This window comes from Patiria miniata, unplaced genomic scaffold (assembly GCF_015706575.1).
Source record: "Patiria miniata isolate m_02_andy unplaced genomic scaffold, ASM1570657v1 HiC_scaffold_18, whole genome shotgun sequence".
NCBI lineage: Eukaryota > Metazoa > Echinodermata > Asteroidea > Valvatida > Asterinidae > Patiria > Patiria miniata.
This window is the reverse complement of record NW_024037056.1, coordinates 1,692,602-1,714,036: the sequence shown is the minus strand read 5'-3', so window position 1 is coordinate 1,714,036 and position 21,435 is coordinate 1,692,602. Positions and strand designations below refer to the sequence as shown.

Below are 21,435 nucleotides of genomic sequence, written 5' to 3'. Positions count from 1 at the left end.
AACCGATTTTGTGCGTCTTGTTTATCATACATAACACATTTTTCTGGATGTCATCTTTGGTGCTTACAATGTAGGTAGGTCTACATGTAGGTCTACTCTATCTACCATGGGGATTAACAGTTATTAAACCTTTTCAATAAGGTAATTACAGCCCAAGGAAACTCAAAAGTACATCAAAAATGTAACGTGAGTAACCATGGAATTGCCCATTGGTTTCAGTATAGTTCCCAACTGAATTGAAACTGGGTACGTACATGTACATTGAACAGTTCGCCTGGATTTTCAGCATATTCACGGCGGATGGTAATAAAGATATGGACTCCAATATGACACAGTAACGTAAAAAAAAAAAAAAATCCAGCCAAAACAGCTGTGTTTTGTCCACATTATGAGATATAAAATTCCAAGGAGAAATTTCTCTTGTGAATTTTATATCTCATACTTTCCATGGAAATTTGATACCGGCATTTTGTCACAATTTTATTTTTTGGTTGCAATATCCTTGGGGGTGTGGAATTTGCGTAACACTACATTTAAATTATTGTTCCCCTTTTTTATATTGTAAAAACTACGTGTGGTTGCTATGGTGATGGTAATGGTGATACGAAAGACATTGTCGCCCAGTCAGAATTATGTAAGATTAACTGTGTAAATTTATTCGTGTAATCTGATCACCAAACAAACTCACTGACATAAGGGTTACATGAATTTCTTTCTTTTTTTAATCAGACTGCAGTTTTTAAATAGGTTTTTTTATTCTAAAGAGAAGGGTTGCCCAAAATGACATAAATATTTGTCTTCTTCCAAATCTAACAAAATTATACCAATAAATGAAGACACACAAATGTACATGTATGCACTGTTGAATGCTGACACTTTTCTCAATTTATTCTTCAAATTGAACTCTGCAAGACTTTTAAGTATCAGATACAAAAACAAACAAGCAATTAGAAGTATTTATGAAGCAATAAATAGATGTTTCGGTTTCAACTTTCAGTTTTGACATGTATGAGATCCCCGTCAATATATCATAGTTAATAGAATGACAGCTTTCATATTTGCTGACACTAAGTTGGGTTTTTTTTTCAGTCAATATCTGTTTAAAGGTAGAGTAAAGTGTAGATCATTTGCAGTTATCTAAAAAGTAACTGGCTAAATTATTGTTTAAAAAGCATGAACAAATTATTGTTTAAAAAGCCTGACAAAATTATTGTTTAAAAAGTCTACCTGGTTTAAAGATACAGTGGCACTAAACTCCCTGTGAAATTATTTCTTCTGGCATGCTGTCATTTTGAAGAAAAACACTAAAAGAAGGTCATTTCCAAAGATGAGTCAAGTGACACATTTTTGAAAATTTCCGTTAGCTGTTGGTTTGTAATTGCGTGAATCCGTGAATGGATGCGTGCAAGCGTTCACACGACACACGTGCAGTTGCTATTATTCGTCGATTCAGTGTGTGACACCACGTACATTTGTGTACATGTACTTAGTACGGGTAACTGCAATTGGCTGAATAAAACGTGTTTCGGATGCCGGCTGATTTCAGACCCAATTCAAAAAATGACACCGCAACTTTTGAATTGAAATCGAGATCCTAGAATAGTGTTTTCTCGTAACGTACAGCATTCACAGAGCCAAAACTTCATCAGGTTGGTTGTTGAGCACCCATCTTCAGATTTTGAGAACTTTTGTTGCTTTTGCTCATGATGAAACAAGATTTTGCCAATAGAACTCTTCATTTCCAAAAATCAGTCAACTGACCCATCGTTGGAAATCACCTACATTTCTTGATTTCTTCGAAATGACATCAAGCCAGGTGGAATAATTTCACGGGGTGTTTAGTACTATAACTTGTTAGGTTGTACCTTTGGGATAAATGCAAATGATCCTACATTGTACATGTCTCTATTAAAGCTGCGTTTAATCAAGCATTCCGAAATGTCATCACTGGTTTTCGGCGTCCAAATCAGACCAGCTGTTCTGTCTATAAATAAACTCACTTCTAATAGCAAAATGTTCAGGAGAAGCAATTAGAGGAATTTCTGGGTAATGGAGGAATCTGACTCTCGCAATGGAGATGTTCAGAGTGTTTATCATTGATGGAATTGTTCAGATTATTCACATTAGCGTCGCGAACTTGGTGAAGAGTTCAGCTGGGTTTTTTCCAGGTTGAATTTTTAAGGATTTTTAAATCCTCCAGCAATCACTGTCAATATGTTGAGGCAGAGCCAGTGACATCCTGGAGCAGTGCGGAGGATTTTAAGTATAATATAGGCCTAAATTTATGCACGGCTGAGCATAAACAACACAAGGTCCGGCCTAAGACCTTGACACAGTGCATCCTCTAAAATCACCCTCACTTTTTTTGCCATTTGGCCTCAGTCCTGCAAAATCCTAAATTTTGCCAAGAGGATTTTGGAGGATTTGGAAAGGTTAGGGTTAAATTGCACATGATTTGTTCCCTTCCGCGAGGAATAAAAGCTCAATTTTTGTTCTTTAAAATTAGTCAAACAGCAGCCATTCAGCTACCTCTTCTTTCCATGTGTTTTTATACTTTCAATTTATAATTCACTTTGAATGAAACTTTGACCAGAAAAATTGGCTGACGTTTGGTTATTGAATTAAAACTTTACAAATTTTGAAATGCTTGTAGCCCGACAATTTTCTGTTCTCCCGGGGTCGGCTGGTTCCCGCCCACAATCAGTATCGACAGTGTACGGACCGGGAACCAGTCTGCTCATAAGACAGATCTTTTTGTGCCCCAAATAAAAATAAAAAAATCTTTAGAGAGATTTGCAGCTGCCCAAAAAATAAAACATGCGAGTTGAAAATGTATTAGAGAAAAAAAAAATTGCACTTGTTGACGAACACGGGTGAGTGCTTTTGAAAGTAATTTTACAGCCCCCTCCCCCTTACAAACATCCATAACCTGTTGCAACGTTTCCTGACCACTATAAGTATCTATAGCAAACTGGACTTTGTGCGAACAAACAAGGACGATGACACGGCGTACTGTTAAAATTAAAGTTTCAAAGTTCATTTCTGGAATGGGAATGTCAACACGGAGTCTATCCATTGCAACGCTGAGGAATCTTAATAAGTCAACAGGCCAAGGTGTCGACATTAGGGAATGTTAAGCAATATTCAGTAAAATAAACCAACTGTTAACGCTCTGTGTCTGTTTTTTTTTTCCTGATTGAGAAGATGACCCAAACATACATTATACATCTTGACACTCAAATATTTTGCAACTCGAAGGGAAATAATCTTTCTTTTTTTTAATTGGGTGGTGGTGGCCTTTCATCTGAGTAGAATGTCGATCAGCATAAACTTTGTGTTTCAAGATTTACATGTAGGACCAGATTTCTGAGTACAATTTTACATAATTTTTTTTTTTTTTTAGTAAACACTGTGTTTAAAAAAGAAAGAAAGAAGGTGGCTTCTTTTGGGGGGTCTAATCTCCTTGACCATTACTGGATGATGCATGCATAAGATTTGAAAAATATATTTTGCAGGTTTATTCACGGAACTCTAAAAAGCTCTGTCATGGAGATTACATAACGCTAGAATTGCCCCATTATAAAGCTGCTCAGAAGTCGTTTGAAAAGTGAAAACAGAGATTACGAAATTTTTACACGCAAGCACACAAAATACTTCTAAAATTTTAACAGAATACAGTGAAAAAGTACACCAAGAATACGTAAAACTTCACAAATTCTGATAAATCAAAGTCACACACTGATGACAAGAAAGGGGGACCACTGTAGAAACGTAAGCACCTCTGCACACAAGTCTTGGACCTTCGTTGAAATAGTTGCACTCTCTAAAAATATATCACACCTTCATCTGAAAAAGAAATAAAGAAATGGAACAAAGTCACTGAAAGTGGCAAATACACATTTGGTTAAAAGTTGACCTTGCCCCATTTATGTACTTGTAGCTAGTTTGGGATTCAATAGTGTTTTTTATATTTGGTGACAGGTATTCTTCGGACCTCTTCTTTGGAGGCACATGCTCAATTAAGCTTAAAAGTTCAAAATGTAGGCCTACAACCTGAATTTTGTGGTCTAAAAGTTCTCAAATTGTGGACCGTTTTTTTTTTTGGGGGGGGTGTGCTCCTCTAATTGATCAGATTTTGGTGCCCTTATTTCAAATCTTCATTGTTAAACCATGTACCGCCATGAACTGCCCTGCCTGTTACTCCCTGTACTGCCCCAAACTGGCCCACCACTGTATGGTTGTATGGATTCATTAGGGAATAAAATGTTATACATTGAAAAACAATGTACATTTTTGTACACAGTACAGGATATAAATGTGTTACAGCACAGTTTTAAGATCTTTTATCAACCTTAACCCGGACCTTCCTCAATCCTCCAAAGTCCTCTAGACGGTTTTGGAGGATTTTGGAGGATTGAGGCTGCATGAAAGATACAATTTTGGAGAATTGTGGAGGATTGTGGGCCCATGAACAATGATTGGCATTCAGTTTTGACAGGCATGCAACTGGGAATTTAGACTTATAAAGGAAATTTAAACCACACAAAACTTTGTACAGTATTTTTCAATTTGTAATGGAATTCATGAGCAATGAAGGAAATCAGCGAATCCGAGGGAAAAATTGCAGGATTGAGGCTGAATGGTGTTTTTAGAGGAGGATTTTGGAGGATTGTGGAGGGTTTCTAGGAAAAAGGGCCTAAAGATGGGGTTAGAGTTAAGATTGACAAAACCCTTTTTTTTAAAATAAAATAGATTTGCTGATGTCAAAAAAATTACACCGAAAACGTAAAGAATAGCAATCTTTTGGAGGGTGTATTGGGGTTGAGGGCGGTGTGGAGAGTGGAGCGGCAGGACAGCTTTGTTTTGTTTTGGGGGCATAGTCCCTGGAGACAAATGGAACTACATTTTACAGAACAGGGCAACAAAATTGTGACATTTTTTCTCAAATAAACTTTTTAATTTTCAATGAAGCTTACCTCAGATTTACCCGCTGTGTATCTCACAGACCTCTCAAGCTCTCCTTCTGTCTGCGTGCTGCTGGTAATCTCCATGAGGACCTGTGGCTGGTATCGGTCGTGATCGTCGCTGCGTAACAGCGGTGGTGTCGTCTCGTCAGAAGAGGGCGCTGCGCTGCTCTGAGACGAGATGTTCTCTGCCTCGCGAAGTAGATGCTTCAACAGATCTGAGACTCGTGTTGCGTGCTCAAGAGGCTTTTCGGTTCGCATGTGGCTAGCATCCGATTCGGACGTATTGCTTGTCACAGCCGTCAGCCGGTTAATACTAGTGTTCGTGTCGTATCTCTCGCCCGCGTTGGCGGAGAAATCTCTCGGCCGCTTTTTCTTTTTCCGTCGCCGCCGTTTCTTGTGTTTCTGTTCGGCGTTGCTCTGCAGCTGTCCGTCTTCCACTTGAAACCAACTGGTATCGGTAGGTCTGGTGTCTTGCCTCCTGCATGGCAGGAATGAGCACAGACAGCAACAACCCGAAGGGGGGCAGACTACATTCCGCAGCCACGATCCGGAGGCCGCCGTGTTATTGTTGCTCCTCTCTGTTGCCATGGCAATGGCAACTTAAAGCTACGGCGTGGTATCCAAGTCAGTTATTATGAGCTTGCTCTGTGTAGAGCAAGTCCCATATTCCGCAATATGCCGAGTTGCCTTTAGTGTAACACTAACTAAGTACACAATGATTTTTTATATTTTACACAAAAATATCCTCAGACAACATTTGATGGTTACTACTGACTAGACTTCAACAGAACCTAATTTCAGAATGGTTGTTTCATGTGTAGACGTGTCCTGCATCCTTTGTATGCAAACATGACAAACCCTGGACGAAACTCAACTCTATGTTGGGAACTACGCAAAACATGCACAAATAAACATGCAACCTCTCAAATATATCAAACTTGTTTTCACTCCAAACACGACAAAGAGAGGACAAAAAAATGCAGACGGTCAGCTTGATGCTTGTAGCGTCTGACACCTGCCACATCACCTGCTCAGCGGAACTCCAGCACACAACTTAAACAATGCAAGCACCCGACGACAGTCCGCAAGCAAAACAACCGTCACATTTTTCTTTTCAGGGAGAACCAACAGGCCCTGACGGAGCGAATGCAAGCCACTCACACCTTCAACCTTGTTGCTTGCGACGACGTTTCAACCACGAGAATTTATAAACATTCAACACCGCTTGGACGTGATACAATGCATTTTGCCTTCGGTCTGCAGAAAATACGGAAATAGCTTTGACAATAGGCACTGTACAATGTCCACGCCTGATTGCTCGATTAATCCTTGTCAAACAAAACAGAATCACATGACTCGTCGAACCCTGTACCTGGCTCAGGGATCACAACCTTTTTTTTGTTCACCCCAAAGACGGAGGCGTAACAATGCTCAACGCCTTCACAGGGCAAAGGACAAGATATTTCAAAATCAAATGATTTTAAATCCGTCTTTCAGACTGTTTTTTTCCCCTTTCTTCAACTTTTACACGTTTTTTTTCCTTTCTTCAGCTTTTACACCTCATGAACGCTTCAAAAACTCGCAGACGCAACATCATGTGATCACAGAAAGTACACAAAAACACAACGTTACCTAAACAATTATACAGACGGTAGAAAAATCTGTCCAACTAGTCCATTTGAAGTGAAGTCCCACGTCGAAATGTACAGCAATTGTCTGTATGAAATCTGCACAGTAGGCCAACATCGTCTTTGGGAAACTGGTATTTTCAACGAGTCTTTACAAGTGAATTTCGAGAAAAAAATATTCCTGAAGGGTAACATTAACCACTTCGCGCCGGGATTATTTTGACATTGACCGGACCCAGGCGTGGGATTGTTTTTCACGAATCTCGATGCCAGACGGGTTCAGGCCGTCATCTGCGGGCAGCACACCCTGATATTTCCGGCCTCGCTCGCTGCGAGCGGGTCGCAGACAGATATTTCCGGCCTCGCCTGTGCGTGTTTATCGGTCATCCGTTCCGAATACCGCAAAACCTTTGCGTATACACGTAAACAACATCATCCAACGTGAACTGGTTAAAATGGATGCTACAAAGTACAAGTTCCAAGCAGATGCTCCATATGTTGTACATGTAATGAAAGTCTTAGAATCATGCAATCGGAAATTCCTACTGGCTTCAAATCGGTAATTTCCGTCCAACATTGACTGAGTGGAGAACAATTTGAAAACATCTGCTAAATTTTTTGAAGAAAAAAAAAACACCCAGAAAAAAAAGACGACAATGTTGATTTCGCTTCAAAATCTTTCAAAGTGTGTAGACTCACATGACAGCTGACTAGCAACTGACACGTTCTTCCTTAGAGCACTTTTTTGCTGAATCATCACCAGACATGCCAGACACGAGCACAGTGTGTTATGTAACCATCCAAACAAACTCATCACAAATACAATGTACCAACAGTCACCCATCATGTGACAGGCCACTTGTTGACATCTTCACTTTCAAGGTCATCCTTCAGATCTAGTGTTTTCAATAGACCGACCCATTGCAACAGAAGATGCATGCATGTTAACGTGTACACATGTGTACATACCGGTACTCGTGTACAATCTGAATGAAGTACTGAGATGTACCGGTGTATTCACATGTAAGTTAAGGCCCAGTTCATACTCGGCGCGAAAGCGTACACGAACAAGAATTTGTGACTTCATGGCAAGTTTTCGCGCTGCAAATTCGCAACAGTTGAATACATTTCAAGTCTGGCATAAGCAGCTCTGCGAAGTTGTTATTGTAAATTTTATCCAAAAAGGACAGAAGAACTACAAAGTTGCAAAACATCAAATGGGCATTCCACGGTTACTCACGTTACATTTTTGATGTACATGTACTTTTGAGTTTCTTTGGGCTGTAATTATCTTACTAAAAAGGTTTAATAACTGTTATCCCCATGGTAGATAGAGTAGACCTAGACCTACCTAAGCACCAAAGATGACATCCAGAAAAATGTGTTGTGTATAATAAACAAGACACACAAAAGCGGTTACTCACGTTACGAAAATGTAACGTGAGTAACCGTGGAATTGCCCAAATTCAAAATCCATGCCATAAGTTCTCTTCGCCATGTCAAAAATGATCCCCCCAAAAATTCAAACAGTACATGTACATGTATTTGAACAATTCCACTCTGACTCTAATTTCTACCACCGCTAGAACTTTGTACCACTCTATAAACTGAACAAACTTTATGACACACGAATGGAAAAGCTAGCACTGTCTAAAGTCGAGAGAATGAATATGCAGGAAATACGTTTATCAACTTCACTGAGTTCAAAGTCTGACTGGAATTCTAAGAAGTTTACAAATTGTAGCTGTCAACAGAAATTTTCATCCCAGAATTTACCATCAAACTAAAGTTTCAACTACTCACAGTCACATGATATGGTGTGAGATTTAATAGAATCACGTGTGCATACCACAAAACTGCTCACCCCTAAAAATACAAGTCATCAATAGCCTAGGGCATTGGCACTATCCAACAACCCAACCCGGGTCGGACACCGTACACGGAGATTTCGAGAACCCCATTTCACACCAGAGCAAGAATCCAAATAATAGGCTCCGTTCACAAGTACCCCTCACCGGCAAGAAAGGGAGAGTTTAGGGAGAGGTATTCAAACGCATCGACGACGATGCCCGATGCTCAAACGAAGGCGCTATGGCTTTGGGCACATTCAGTAATACAAACAGTCGTGCATGCTTCACGATATACGCGCGCGAACCATCATCGGGGCTCTCAAAAGTCACAGTGTACACGTACAGGGTTCCTTATGGGGTAGAAAACACAATAGAACAATAGACCCCATAAGGAAGTCTTTAGAAATCAATCTACCCCATACTTAGGGAAACATTATGGGATTTCAACAGGAACAAAGGAGAACAAAAGAAGGGAAACAAAGGTCTACCCCATTTTATACAACGAATGTGTTGAGTGGATGTGTTAATTATTCTGACAGTTTCTTACTAGTCTGTAATTGCATGGAAAACACGGTATAGGTACAGGCCCATCGCCAGCTCTGGGCACTTGGGGGGGGGGGCACAGTACAAACTAGGGGGACACCCTCCAAGAAATAACATACACATACATGTACATATAATTTTTACATAAGTTTTAAGGTTTCTGCCGATGGGGGGGGGGGGGGGGGGGGGGCAGTTGCTCATCCCTTGCCGACAGGCCTGTAGAGGTACTAGTGGAAGAAAAGTTTCGACTGTCTCCAGTGACTGGACTGATCAAACAATTGGAAGATTCAAATTTTTACAAAAACACTTGCACTGAACAGGCTTACCAAACTCTGCTTCTAAAGTTTCAATAGATCTTTGGTACATGTGTAAACATGGTAAAAATACCTGTACTGTAACTGGCTATAAAGACTGTGCATGAGTTTTAGCGAGGTATTATGTTGTTTGTGCTTGTGCAGCGAAGCCTGTCAATCCACTGCTTACCATCAAGGCTGCTTTGTCAATGCATGTACCAGTACAGGTACATGTAAATGAGGCTACAGCCAAATGGTGGTCTATCCATGGAGGAATACCATAGATCACACTCCAAGGTCATTATTAATAGGCTTTGTCCTTGATGAGGTGAAATGGCCCAGCTTTGATGGAGAATAATTGGGGATGCTTTACTAATCCACCCTGGCCTAGGTGAAGACAATGTCCCAAGTGGCCCTTACAGGTACATGTAAACTGGGATAATTGTTGAGCATCCCTACATGAATTGTAACCCCTATACTGTAGAGTGATTTTAACTTGGAACCTTCCTCTTCCTTGCAAATTCCAACACCATATGGTATAAAACTGTACACATAAACAGTTGGACTGAATTACCGGTACTTGTAAATCTCGCAAGCATTTCGAAATTTAAAAAGTAATATTTCAATGACTAAATTTTTTTCGGTCGATGTCTCATTCAGAAGTGGATAACTTTTGTATTGCTAGAAAAAAATAGCAATTTGGAAACTAGAAAGCATTTTTCTGATTGAAACTCGGAAATAACGATGGGAACAGTAACTGTACCTCTACATCCACAACAAACTTATTTTTTAAATGACAAGCTAAATATTTAGTAAATATATATGAACACTTGAAAAAGATACACAAGAACGTATTTGTTGGCCACTCACCGTGCTCACAGGCATTGCACTGTACAGTGACAATGTACCATATTTTCATGTCGAACCTCTTTTCAACACGGTTGACCTGTTTTGTAACAATTCGTGGGTTGTTTGGACATGTAATATGGAAGCTCTCTGCTTCTATTTCATCTGCTCCTAGGTACCGTGTGTACGTGTCATGTTTCAAAACAAACTGCCAAGTGGTACATGTATAGGTGTACATGTTGTCACTTCAGTAAAAACTTCATACATTGTTCTTGTACATGGTATACATTTAAAAAAAAAAATCCCAAATTTAAGGACAACAATCACAACAGCCATATTTTTATGGGGGAGGGGGTTGACTTCCTAACCCCCTACATGTAAGTGTTCATTTGGGGTAAAGTATCGGTACCACATGCTACATGTTGTATAAAGTAACTACCAGTACTACAAAAATTATGCATGTACATGTAGTACCTAAGGCCAAAAAAAAAAGTCTCCGGTTTCTGGTATGCGCGCGCGTCGCCGTAGCCATGCGCGTCGGCAAAATGAAATTTTTTTTTTTCAATTAAAGATGATGTCTCAAAACCGCCAACCTCACTGGTTTGACTGGAATCCTGCTGAGCTGCACAATTTTAACGTGTTTTTAGATGGGGTTGTGATCGAAAATAAGCTTTATGTGGCCTCTCTGGACTCCCATATATTTGCAGTAAGTTTAGTCGGGCACCATTTGCAGTCATCAGCTGGAATTTGAAGCAAAAAAGTCAGGTAAAAAAAAAAAAAAGCCGTGTCGCCGCACCACTTTTTGGGCAAGCTCCATACCAGAAACTTTTTTTTTTGGCCTAATCACAAAAACGTGGGGGGAGGGGAGGGGGGGATGATTCAATAGCCTATCCCACACCCTAAAAGTGGGGGGGGGGGGGGTATCCCCCGGGATTTACGCCCCTGAATTTATGAATTTACGGGTTCCAGGTCTTGTACAAGCATATATGCTTTTTGCCTGGATCCCTCGTATCATTTTTTGTCATTCTTTATATAGTTTCCTGTTTATTATGTTGTTTGTGCTATGACATGAAAAAAAAACCACCATAACCACAACCATAACCAATAGACTTTATGAATTCACGAGTCGGCCATATTAAATTGAAAGCGAGATCAAGTATTCATTTTTGGAGTTTGCGAGTAGAAATTAAAGCAATAAACAAAAATTAATTACAAATTAACCAGTGTGCTCTGATGAATACTTTAAAATGTGTGATTAAAAACATAGAATGTTTAAAAAATTTCAGCCACATTCAGGACATTTGAAAAAAAATATCCAGACGCCACTCCTTTGGCATGTTTGGCAGTGTACAAAGTCTAGATGGAGAGTCAAGTGCATTTTTAAAGTATTTTCAAACAAAATTAGAAATGTTTCTGGAAAAAATGTTGCAACCTGACGCCACTTCAGCGGTTGTGTACAAAGTCTATGGAGAGTCAAGAAAATTTTCGAAGTAAGCCTATTTCCTAACATTAATTGGAAATATTTCTCAGTCCCAGATTCATGTCTTTAATAATAATATCGTCATTTTTGCAATAACTAACCTTCAATGATGAAGAAAAAAGTGTCAGGTTGCAACATTCCTTCCAAATCATGCAAATGGTTTCCCTGTGACGTGATGCCAATAAGGTTTATTTCCAATTTCGTTAAAACTTGAAATTTTTCACGATTCCCCGTAAAAAACTACAGGAATAAATCCGCACATTCAGCACATAAGTACCTTTAACTCTTCATTATCCGCTACTGAAGCCAAGGCGTTACCCCGATCGGATTATGCAATGATACATGATATAAATATTGTAATCATGTTAGTTGTTACACATTCAGTCGTGTCAGTTATCATCATGTCAGGAAATGCAGTCATTTACTTCAGTTCACCATTTCTGTTTTTCTCCAGTAAATTTTTAGACTACAATTTTAACAAAAATCGAACACTGTCACAGGTTAAATCATATATATAATAAACAACAAATAAAATACTGGCTTACTTACCAGACATTTGCGCTTCTCCTTTTAGATTTCATCCAGAATTTCAAGGTTTTTTTACTCATGAAATTGTAGAACCAGAAATGACCAATCCTCCTTTCCCTCAATTTTGTGTATAATTATTCGAGCGCCCTCTACTGATCTGATTCTTTCATTTACGACGACTATTTTATGTCGAGGTTTAATCAAAGTCACCAAATTAAAACGTGAAATAGTCTTCTGTGAAATAGGAATTAAATAATAATTTTATTTTAATTAGGACTTGTTTATGTAAAATAAATGTATGTTTAGAAAAAAGTTATTGCAATCTGATTTTTGAAATGGCAAAGATGAACTTCTCACAGTTTTCATTGCAAATTTACAGCGAAAATCTGGGAAAATCTGTGTTGTCAAGTGCGGCCGCCATGTTGTTTACGGATGTTGCAATGCAGACGACAGAAAGTTTCTGATGTCAATTTTATTCGAGTAATGATTGATTTTTGATTAGTTTGAGCATCAACCAGGCGAAATGGCCGACGTTGCTGAAAAGGGTACAAGTGAAGAAAAGCCTGAGGAGCCTGTACCAGAAAATACCTACACAATAAGGCCGAATTTTATGCACAAGTAAGTAGGCCTACCAGTACCAACAAAAAAGTGTCTCATCATCATCATGCTGATCGATCACTCCTCATAATATTTCTCCATCTCAAAGTCATCGACAACTGAACGGCTTTGGCTGCCCCAGGTTTCCACGTTTGTTTTGATGTGGTTATTTCTTCAAAGTTTTACTTAGTAAGCCTAAATATGCCTAATTCATTAACACATGATTAACATTGTTTTTAGTGTGTCAGTTGGCATGGTTGGAGAGCCCCTCAACAAAAACAATTGTGTACGTTTTGTCTCAAATGTTCATGTGTATTTCTGAGTATTTAATGTTATTGTTTGTTGTAACAAATGTATCCCGAAAAATGAAATAAATGAAATGAAATGAACTGACAGTCATGAGAAACATTTTTAATTCAATTCCTTTTAATTTCGATTTTGTCACATTCTGCCAAAGGAAAAGCGAAGATAGTTTACTTTAGGGCCTAGCTAGTACTACTAGTACTAGTACTAGTAGTATCATCATGTTTTTTTCCAAAATATCCTCCAGAGCCACAAATTGGGAAAAAAGATGAAATAGGGCCTAGTCTATTATTAGCCTATGCAATTAAATGTAGAATTCCATTGAAAACAATAAAGGCAGAAAACTTGTATTTTGGGAGAATGACTTTTTTCTTTCTTTCTTTTTAAATGAGTGGCATGGCTGTATTGTGAGCTGGCGTCACCGTGCCCATGGGTCCAACACCTTATATCCATTGAGCCAAACGTTGGCTCGAGTTGGGAGGCTGCATGTACCTCTTCTCATTCATACTACATGTAGTTTTGATGTACGATGTGCTATTATTATTTTTCACATAGTGTAATTGCTTTGTTCTTATTTGATTTTCTTTGGGGTCATTTATTGATAATGAAATCCTGTGTTTATTCCACCAGATTCCGGCCAGTGAGTGCCAAGGAGGTGATTCACATTGTCCTGAATGAGATGCTAGTTGACAAGCAGTATGATGCTGAGGAAACCACGGCGTGGTGTAAAGAAATCAGTAGCGAAATAAAGGATAAACTGAAAGGTATTCACCATCATATTTTGCCTGTCAATAGGATTCATGTTAACTGACTATGCATGCAAATCTGCTTTGTTTAGAAATTCAAGAAGGCCAAGTTAAAAACTAAACCACTTTCCCGTCCCCGCCCGTTTCATTTTTTTTCCCGCCTGCCCTCGCTTTTTCTTTTTTTTAGTCATAATTTGCAAGAGGGGTTATTTTTTACCCAGCACGATTTGTGACATGGGGTCCCCCTCCCCCATGTCCCTGTACGCACCCTAGACTTTTGCTACCTAGCACCCCCCCCCCCCCCAGATATCTCAAAAGAAACTACAATTTTGTTGAAAACAAATTAAAAAAAACAATATATTGATAACATATTTGGAAAATATATTGCACATGTAGTGCCTATGAATTTTGTTTAATAAAAGGAGGCGGTTCAGAAAAATGAAGCAGTTGGGGACAAGAAACTGCTAAAAATAATTTAATTGGCAAAATTGTAGTTAGGTATGCAAGTTCAAATCTGGTAGAAAGGGTGACGGCTCCTTTGGACACAAAAGTTTCAGCAAAAGAGTCGAGAAAATGGAAGAATCTGTCCACCATCTTGAAAATCCTCCATCTTGAAAAAAAAAAAAGCCGTCCCCTCCCTTTTAAAAAAAGCCTGGACGAGAAACTATTTTTTAGACTTTGCCTGAAATGTAGAACTTTTGAAATGTTGTAATTAACTGAATCATCAGTTTAATATCCATCGGTAATTGTTTATTTTCCATTGCACCTATAGCTCTTGGCTTGAACAGATATAAGTACATAGTGCAAGTGGTGATCGGTGAACAGAGGGGCGAAGGGGTCAAGTAAGTCCATGTTTCTTTTACCCGATTCTCCAGTAAAGTACTAACCCTGTGTCTTGGTTGAGTAGATCATTTGCAGCTATCCAAAAAGTAACTGACAACATTATCGTTGAAAAGCATACTTGGTTTAAAGATATAAAGTAATGGGACTAAACTCCGTGTGAAATTATTCTTTCTGGCATGCTGTCATTTTGCAGAAAACAATAAAAGAAGGCCATTTTAATTCCAAAGATGCGTCAAGTGACGCATTTTTGGAAATTTTCCGTTAGTAGTTGTTTTGTAATTCAGCCAATCCGTGAACAGGTGCGTGCAAGCGTTGACAGGACACACATGCAGGCACGATTGCTATTTTTCGGCAGTTAAGTGCGTTGACATCACGTAGCTGCAATTGGCTGAATGAGAACGTGTCACGGATGCTGATTTCGGGCGCAATTCAAAACGTGACTCAGCAACTTTTGAATTGAAACCGAGATCCTAGAATATTGTTTTCTCGGAATAAACAGCATTCACTGAGCTAACAATGTCATCAGGTTAGTTGTTAAAGCAACTGTCTTTAGATGAGCACTTTTGTTGCTTCAACGAAAAAATTCACAAATGACAAATGATCTTCCCTACCTTTAAGTTGTGTGGTAACATGTTGACTGCATGCGAGAACAGTTATCGTGCATATGGCGTAAAGTACGTCTTCGCGTGAGCGTCAGGCACTGTTGGCAATGAATCAAGATTCCCTACCACTGGTTATCAGCTGCGAGTATAAGGATGCTTAGCCTCCCAAATTATTATTATTATTATATTGTTCCTTAGTATTTTGGATTTTTGTGAGGAGAATGTATTTGTTTTACAGTTTAGTTTAGACATTTGATGAAGAATTTTTCTTTGATTTGCAGGATGGGCTGTCGATGTTTCTGGGATTCAGATACGGACAACTACGCACAGGATATCTTCATGAATGTAAGTCGTTTCTTGACGGTGCTCCGTTATGAAGGGACACTGCGTATAGTTGGGACAGTCCCAACTATAGAGGGCGTTCACTGACCACGTGACCCGGCCAACATCCGGGACTGGAAAGTCAGCGTCACCATTGTAGTAGGCAAAGATCGTATAGCGCCGCGTGCAGTAGGTAGTAGGCAACCCTTCAAAGCTGTGATGGATGGCAAAAACTGTGAGAAAAACACGGAGCCAACACCCAGCCAGGATGGCTTCAAAGTTTCTCCGCGCGGGGAAACAGTACTGGGTTGGCACAATTATGACAACCATGGCACAGGTAGTGACCATTATGCCAGTTGATGAAGAGAAGTTGCGATTGTTTACATGAAAAAAAAAACCCTGTCTGATTCACAATGCACGACGTGGTTGCTAACCGAAAGCTTGTCTACTGCATGGTAGCTGTACGTTGTACATTTTTCAAAATTCATTCCATCAAATTTCATAATATTCTACAAACACTCACAAAATTAAAATGCCTGTGCCCAGGATGGCTTCAAAGTATCTCAGTGCGGGAAACGAGGAGTTAGTGCTCTTAGTAATTTAATATAGCTCTATGGACATAACATAACTGAGAGAGAAGGTACTTATTTGTACACAGGAGTCCATACAGGAAGGTGTTATTTGACTACAAGATTTCAGGTTGAAAAATGCACAATTCAAAGGAGAGTTGGCAGATTTTCTTTGTATTTTTTAAAAATTGTTTTTTAATCTCGTCTCTACTCATTTGCAGGATACGCTATTCTGTGTAGCTGCTGCCTTTGGGGTATTTCACTACTAGACGAAGACGATAGGAAGTCATCAATTTCATTTATGAGGAGGAACGCTACGCGTTTGAAAATATCCCCTACTCTCAGCCTGAGATGGCGTGGCGACCAACGCGCAACCTCCAGTGTGATAACTCGAAGAGAAGATGGACTAAGATGTAGATTTTTTAAAACTATTTTATGTCCTTTATACATTAGACTGTTCTTAATCTTGTAAAATGACGCTGACGTGTTCATAACTTTGTGTCACAAACAAGGGGCAACCTCCATCTTTATTGAGATGGAGGCATCTTCTTTACTTAAAACTGTAGTGGGATTGGAACAAAATGCTGTCCGTTTTGCATAATTTTTTTAATTACTCTGACATTGTTGGTCAACATTTTTGTAATTCACAAGTTCCTCATACAAACATAGCCAAATAAAGTGGTGAGAGCCCCTTTAACCAAGAGTCAAGCTACTATAAACTGACCCTGGAAATCCTAGCCAAACCCCAGCCCCTCTGACAAGAACCACTTATTTGTGTATTATAAAATCCTTTTAGTGAGACTAGCCGGCCTCCTCACAGGGCATGGATAATCAATCATCCTGTCAGCAAGACTAGTCAGCAAGGTCAAATGACCGCCGTTTGCAGTCTTAACACTGTAGACCATAAATTTGACAGAAGGCAAATAGTGAATTTGGTCCCTGTAATACAGTGTACTGCAAACTACAGTACAGTCATGGAACCTTGCATGGTAAATGCCATGCTAACGTCCAGAGTTTGAACATGACAATTTCTGCTTCAATCTTCATGGTGTTTTCAATTGCTATCGAAACTGCTCCAGTCTTTACCTTCAGTCCCAATACTTCTGTATTTATGATTATGACCCTAACATTTTTTTTTTGAATAGAGTATCTTTAATTTGTGGGATTGACGAATATTTCCTTTGTACATGAGTGTAAATATGTTTCTTTAGTCAATCATACTTCAGTATTGCTTCGTTTGTTTATGGTGTAAATCGAGGACACACACGTGCAACATCATCGATGAATTGAGGACAGGAACCAAATCAAGGACAACCTCGATTAGAAAACGTGTACAAAACCAATGAGAGCTGTTGCGAAAAAGGAAAACAAAGGAAAAGGGAAGAGGAACAAAAGAAAATCCTCAATTTTACACAATAAACAAATGTGTATGTACTGGTCTTGGTTAATCATAGTTCAGTACTGGTCTTAAGAAATGTAATGTATCAACAACAAAAAATGACTAGGCGCAGATATGATTATTATAAGGTTGAAGAAATATGTCTTTAAATCTGTGACCTCCGGATTTCCAAATTTGTCAGTGCTTGATCCAATCAATTTTTTTGTTGATGCTTACAATTGTGAACTGTAAATTTGACAAGTGTTTGATTATTGGGTACTTCGTTTTACATTTACTGAAAACTTGAAAACATTCATTTATTGTATGGGTTAAATTTGTGCATGATTGCACCTTTGACTAGTTTTGGTCCAAGACTAGTCTGGAGAACTTGGCAATAAAGAGCATACCTCAAGCGGGTGCGTTCGGTTGAATACAGGGCGTGTAAGATATACTTGGAATTTCTCTGGTTTGCTTCGCCAAAGTTCCCAAGTTATGGATTTGTTGGTAGCGCCTTTTAACCTCATACCAGCCTGACCCTGCTTACCAGGCATTAAGACTGGCTGAATCAGGGGACAACAATTAAATCCAGGCTTGTAACAAGACTAACCTTGGACAGAAAATATGTACAAAACCAGACAGATTTTAGAATTTGTATTTGAAAATATGCATTTGGAATAACCATAATTTTATTGCGTAGGCATCACTTTCCTCCAGAAATAGAAAAAGGTAATTGAAAATTACGATTGAAAAAGGTAAACCGTGGTACATACATGTAAATGGTTTATACGAAACTGCTAGATACCCTGGTTAAAATACATGCAAAATAAAGAACAATTAATTTACATGTAAAAAGAAATTCACGAGAAGTTGAAAAGTTAGTGACAGTGTTAGGCTCTTTTTAACACCAAAATGTGTGAATACCGCAAGACCTTTGCGTGTACACACGTCATCCGACGCGAACTGGTTAATAAATGAGAATACATAGAATACAGTGACAATATTAAAAACAAACTGACCACCAAATTATTAGTTAAAAACCAATGATACGTAATAGACTTTAAAAATAAATACCCGATTAAACACACCATTGTGGCCTAGTGGTTAGGGTTTGTGACTCATGATCAGAGGGTCCGGGGTTCGAATCCAGCGGCTGGCCATATACTGTTCCCTTGGGCAAGCCACTTCACCCCCACTTGCCCCTCTCCACCCAGGATTATAAATGGGTACCAACATTAGCTGGGGAGTAACCTGCGTTGGACTAGCATCCCATCCAGGGGGAATAGACATATTCTCAGTCGTTTCATGCTACTGAAACCGGAGATAAACGCTGGCCCGATGGGCCACATTGGCTCACGACAGACTTTACTTTTTAAACACACCATCAACCTCCCCCCCCCCCCCGATCCTCTGCCAAACACCTGTCAAAGAAGTCCTGAGATCATTTCCAAAGCATAAAAATCTTCTTCCAACTTTGAATTTACAGATTTAAACAATAATAACCTTTCTACAAGTAATTAAAAACAAATTTAAGGCAGTACATAATATAAATGCTTGTAGAAAAGATTCGGCCTCAGTTGTAGAATGGTAAGTTCAGAATATTACCCCCTCCCCCAAAAAAATACGATGAAAAAAAAATAGACGTTTACAGTAGTGTCTATAGATGACTGTGAATAATTCACAGTCATCTATGGACATTAAATATATTAAATACAGTTCATTGTTGAGTTGGCACCAAAAAAACAGACAAGTTAGAATAAAATATACATGTTGGGTGTGTTCGGTCGATGTGCGCCATCGGTCGATCGCGTTGCACTATCGGTCGATCATGACACTATCGGTCGATCATGACGCTATCGGTCAATCATGACGCTATCGGTCAATCATGACGCTATCGGTCGATATCGCTGCCATCAGTCAAACCCCCTTTTCTTTCTAATTCACAACTCTGGAGGTTTTTTTTTTTAAAGGCAAGTAAAGTCCGAGATATCCTACAGAATCAGCGCAACGCGATCGACCGATCGCACAGATCAACTGATTGCACCCAACATGCATATCGCTATCACAAAAGAGTAGTACTTGTGTGCGTCAAAAATTGGACAAAAATTTAGAAGCATTTTATGGGACCAAATATACAAATTATGAGAGTTCAGCATTAAGCATACATTAACTGATATCATAATGCTAATATACAAATAATGAATGTTTGTGAGTGCAATGGTAAGAATAATTTCATGAGGTGACAGATGGGATGTTCCATTCCACGAGGTGAAGCCGAGTGGAATGGAACATTCCATCTGTCAACGAATGAAAAGATTCTTTCCACTGCACGAATGTGATAAATCCTCATCATCTGATTGGTCAGAGCCACCAATCATGTGACCGTGCAATGGAATGAATAATTTAATGACGTGATCAACGACCCGCCAATCAGATGACAGGGATTTATTCAGGCATTGTATAACATGTGCTAACTAAACAGGGTTTCCAAAAACGCTACAGTTAATAATGGAATAAGTATCAAAAAATAAAATAACGCATTTCTAAAAAATATCTATTTCGAGATGGCAAACGTGAATTAGACAAATATGTATTTGAAACAAAACTTCAGACTAGGGGAATATTTCAACATTCTTACAAAATTCAGCCCATGGGACAACATTCTAACAAAAATAGTCCGTCAATTTATTAAATTTTATTATTTTATCAGTTCAAATTCATCCTGGATGAATATTTGTTTTAGCCGTGTCACCAATATGGAGATGTTTTGAAAGATACAGTCCATCATTTGCAGCTATCCAAAAAGTAACTGACGTAATTATTGTTGAAAAACATACTTGGTTGCAAGATAGTAATGGGACTAAACTTCCTGTGAAACTATTCTTTCTGGCAAGCTGTCATTTTGAAGAAATCAAAGAAAAAAAGGCCATTTTCAATGATGCGTTTAAAGACGCATTCTTGGAAATATCCGTTAGTAGTTCGTTTTTAATTTGGCGAAGCGCGCGCAAGAGTTGACACGACGCACACGCATGCACGGTTGCTATAATTCGTCGGTTTAGTGCGCGACATCGCGTAGCTGCAATCGGCTCAGTGAGAACGTGTCTCGGACGCTGAATTCAGGCCCAATTCAAAACATGACTCAGCAACTTTTGATTTGAAATCGAGATCCTAGAATTTTGTTTTTCTCGGAGTATACAGCATTCACTGAGCTGAAACTTCATCAGGTTAGTTGTTCAGCACCCTTCTTTAGATTTTGAGCACTTTTGTTGCTTCAAACGAACATAATGCACAAATTACAAATGGTGGACGCTATCTTTAAACTGTATAAAATTAATGCCAGTATTGCTACCAGCAGTCTGCTTTCGTTTGTTACTTTCTTGAAGAAAACAAAACAAAAACCGACCACATGCAAAATATTATCATTAAATGAAATTTTTTTTTAATGGGACCCTTATTTTTTCAAGGAGTTGTTGACTACAAAACAAAATTATAATTTTGTTACGGCTAAAGGGGTATGAATTTAAACTTATTAAATTTAAATTATTTCTGGCATAAAATAGTGAAAAAGTTAGTACTTTCGACATTTCATAGAATCCATGTACGCGAACCAATTTAAAGCTATAGTCCATCATTTGCAGCCATCCAAAAAGTAACTGGCGTAATTGAAAATCATACTTGGTTGAAAGATAGTAAGTGGACTAAACTCCCTGTGAAATTATTCTTTCTGGCAAGCTGTCATTTTGAAGTAATTAACGAAAGAAGGCCTTTCCAACGGTGCGTCTTAAGACGCACTGTAGGAAATTTAAATTAGTAGTTCGTTTTGTTATTCGGTGAAGCGCGCGCAAGCATTGGCACGACGCACACGCGCGCGCGGTTGCTTTAATTCGTCGGATCAGTGCGTGACATCGCGTATAGCTGCAATTCAAAGCAATTCAAAACATGAT

General features: G+C 38.9%; 3 protein-coding genes across 3 annotated transcripts in view; 1 reads left to right on the top strand and 2 right to left on the bottom strand.

Annotated features, from left to right (window-relative positions):
* LOC119724144 (guanine nucleotide exchange factor DBS-like) overlaps positions 1-12,280 on the bottom strand; it is a 92,556-nt gene extending 80,276 nt beyond the window's left edge. The window contains exon 1 of the mRNA XM_038195069.1: positions 12,157-12,280. The gene's annotated coding sequence lies outside the window, so the exon portion shown is untranslated. The remainder of the gene's footprint in view (positions 1-12,156) is intronic.
* Positions 3,481-6,489, bottom strand: LOC119724142. The gene is made up of 2 exons (XM_038195067.1): positions 4,977-6,489; positions 3,481-3,846 (listed from the first exon to the last, which is right to left on the bottom strand). The coding sequence occupies exons 1-2, from the start codon at positions 5,553-5,555 to the stop codon at positions 3,835-3,837; spliced, it is 591 nt and encodes a 196-aa protein (XP_038050995.1). The 5' UTR covers positions 5,556-6,489; the 3' UTR covers positions 3,481-3,834.
* Positions 12,281-12,537: 257 nt separating the features above from the next.
* Positions 12,538-18,368, top strand: LOC119724143 (dynein light chain Tctex-type protein 2B-like). Its single transcript, XM_038195068.1, has 5 exons — positions 12,538-12,753; positions 13,666-13,799; positions 14,554-14,623; positions 15,508-15,571; positions 16,338-18,368. Exons 1-5 carry the CDS (start codon positions 12,659-12,661, stop codon positions 16,383-16,385), a joined length of 411 nt encoding a protein of 136 aa, XP_038050996.1. The 5' UTR covers positions 12,538-12,658; the 3' UTR covers positions 16,386-18,368.
* The last annotated feature ends 3,067 nt before the right edge of the window (positions 18,369-21,435 follow it).

What these genes read in the sequence shown, in the direction of transcription:
- LOC119724142 (XM_038195067.1), bottom strand. Translation starts at nt 5,555, where the DNA reads ATGGCAACAGAGAGGAGCAACAATAACACGGCGGCCTCCGGATCGTGG.
- LOC119724143 (XM_038195068.1), top strand. Translation starts at nt 12,659, where the DNA reads ATGGCCGACGTTGCTGAAAAGGGTACAAGTGAAGAAAAGCCTGAGGAG. An exon ending in AGGCCGAATTTTATGCACAA is followed by an intron (nt 12,754 to 13,665) that starts GTAAGTAGGCCT and finishes TTATTCCACCAG; the next exon opens with ATTCCGGCCAGTGAGTGCCA. An exon ending in CACAGGATATCTTCATGAAT is followed by an intron (nt 15,572 to 16,337) that starts GTAAGTCGTTTC and finishes ACTCATTTGCAG; the next exon opens with GATACGCTATTCTGTGTAGC.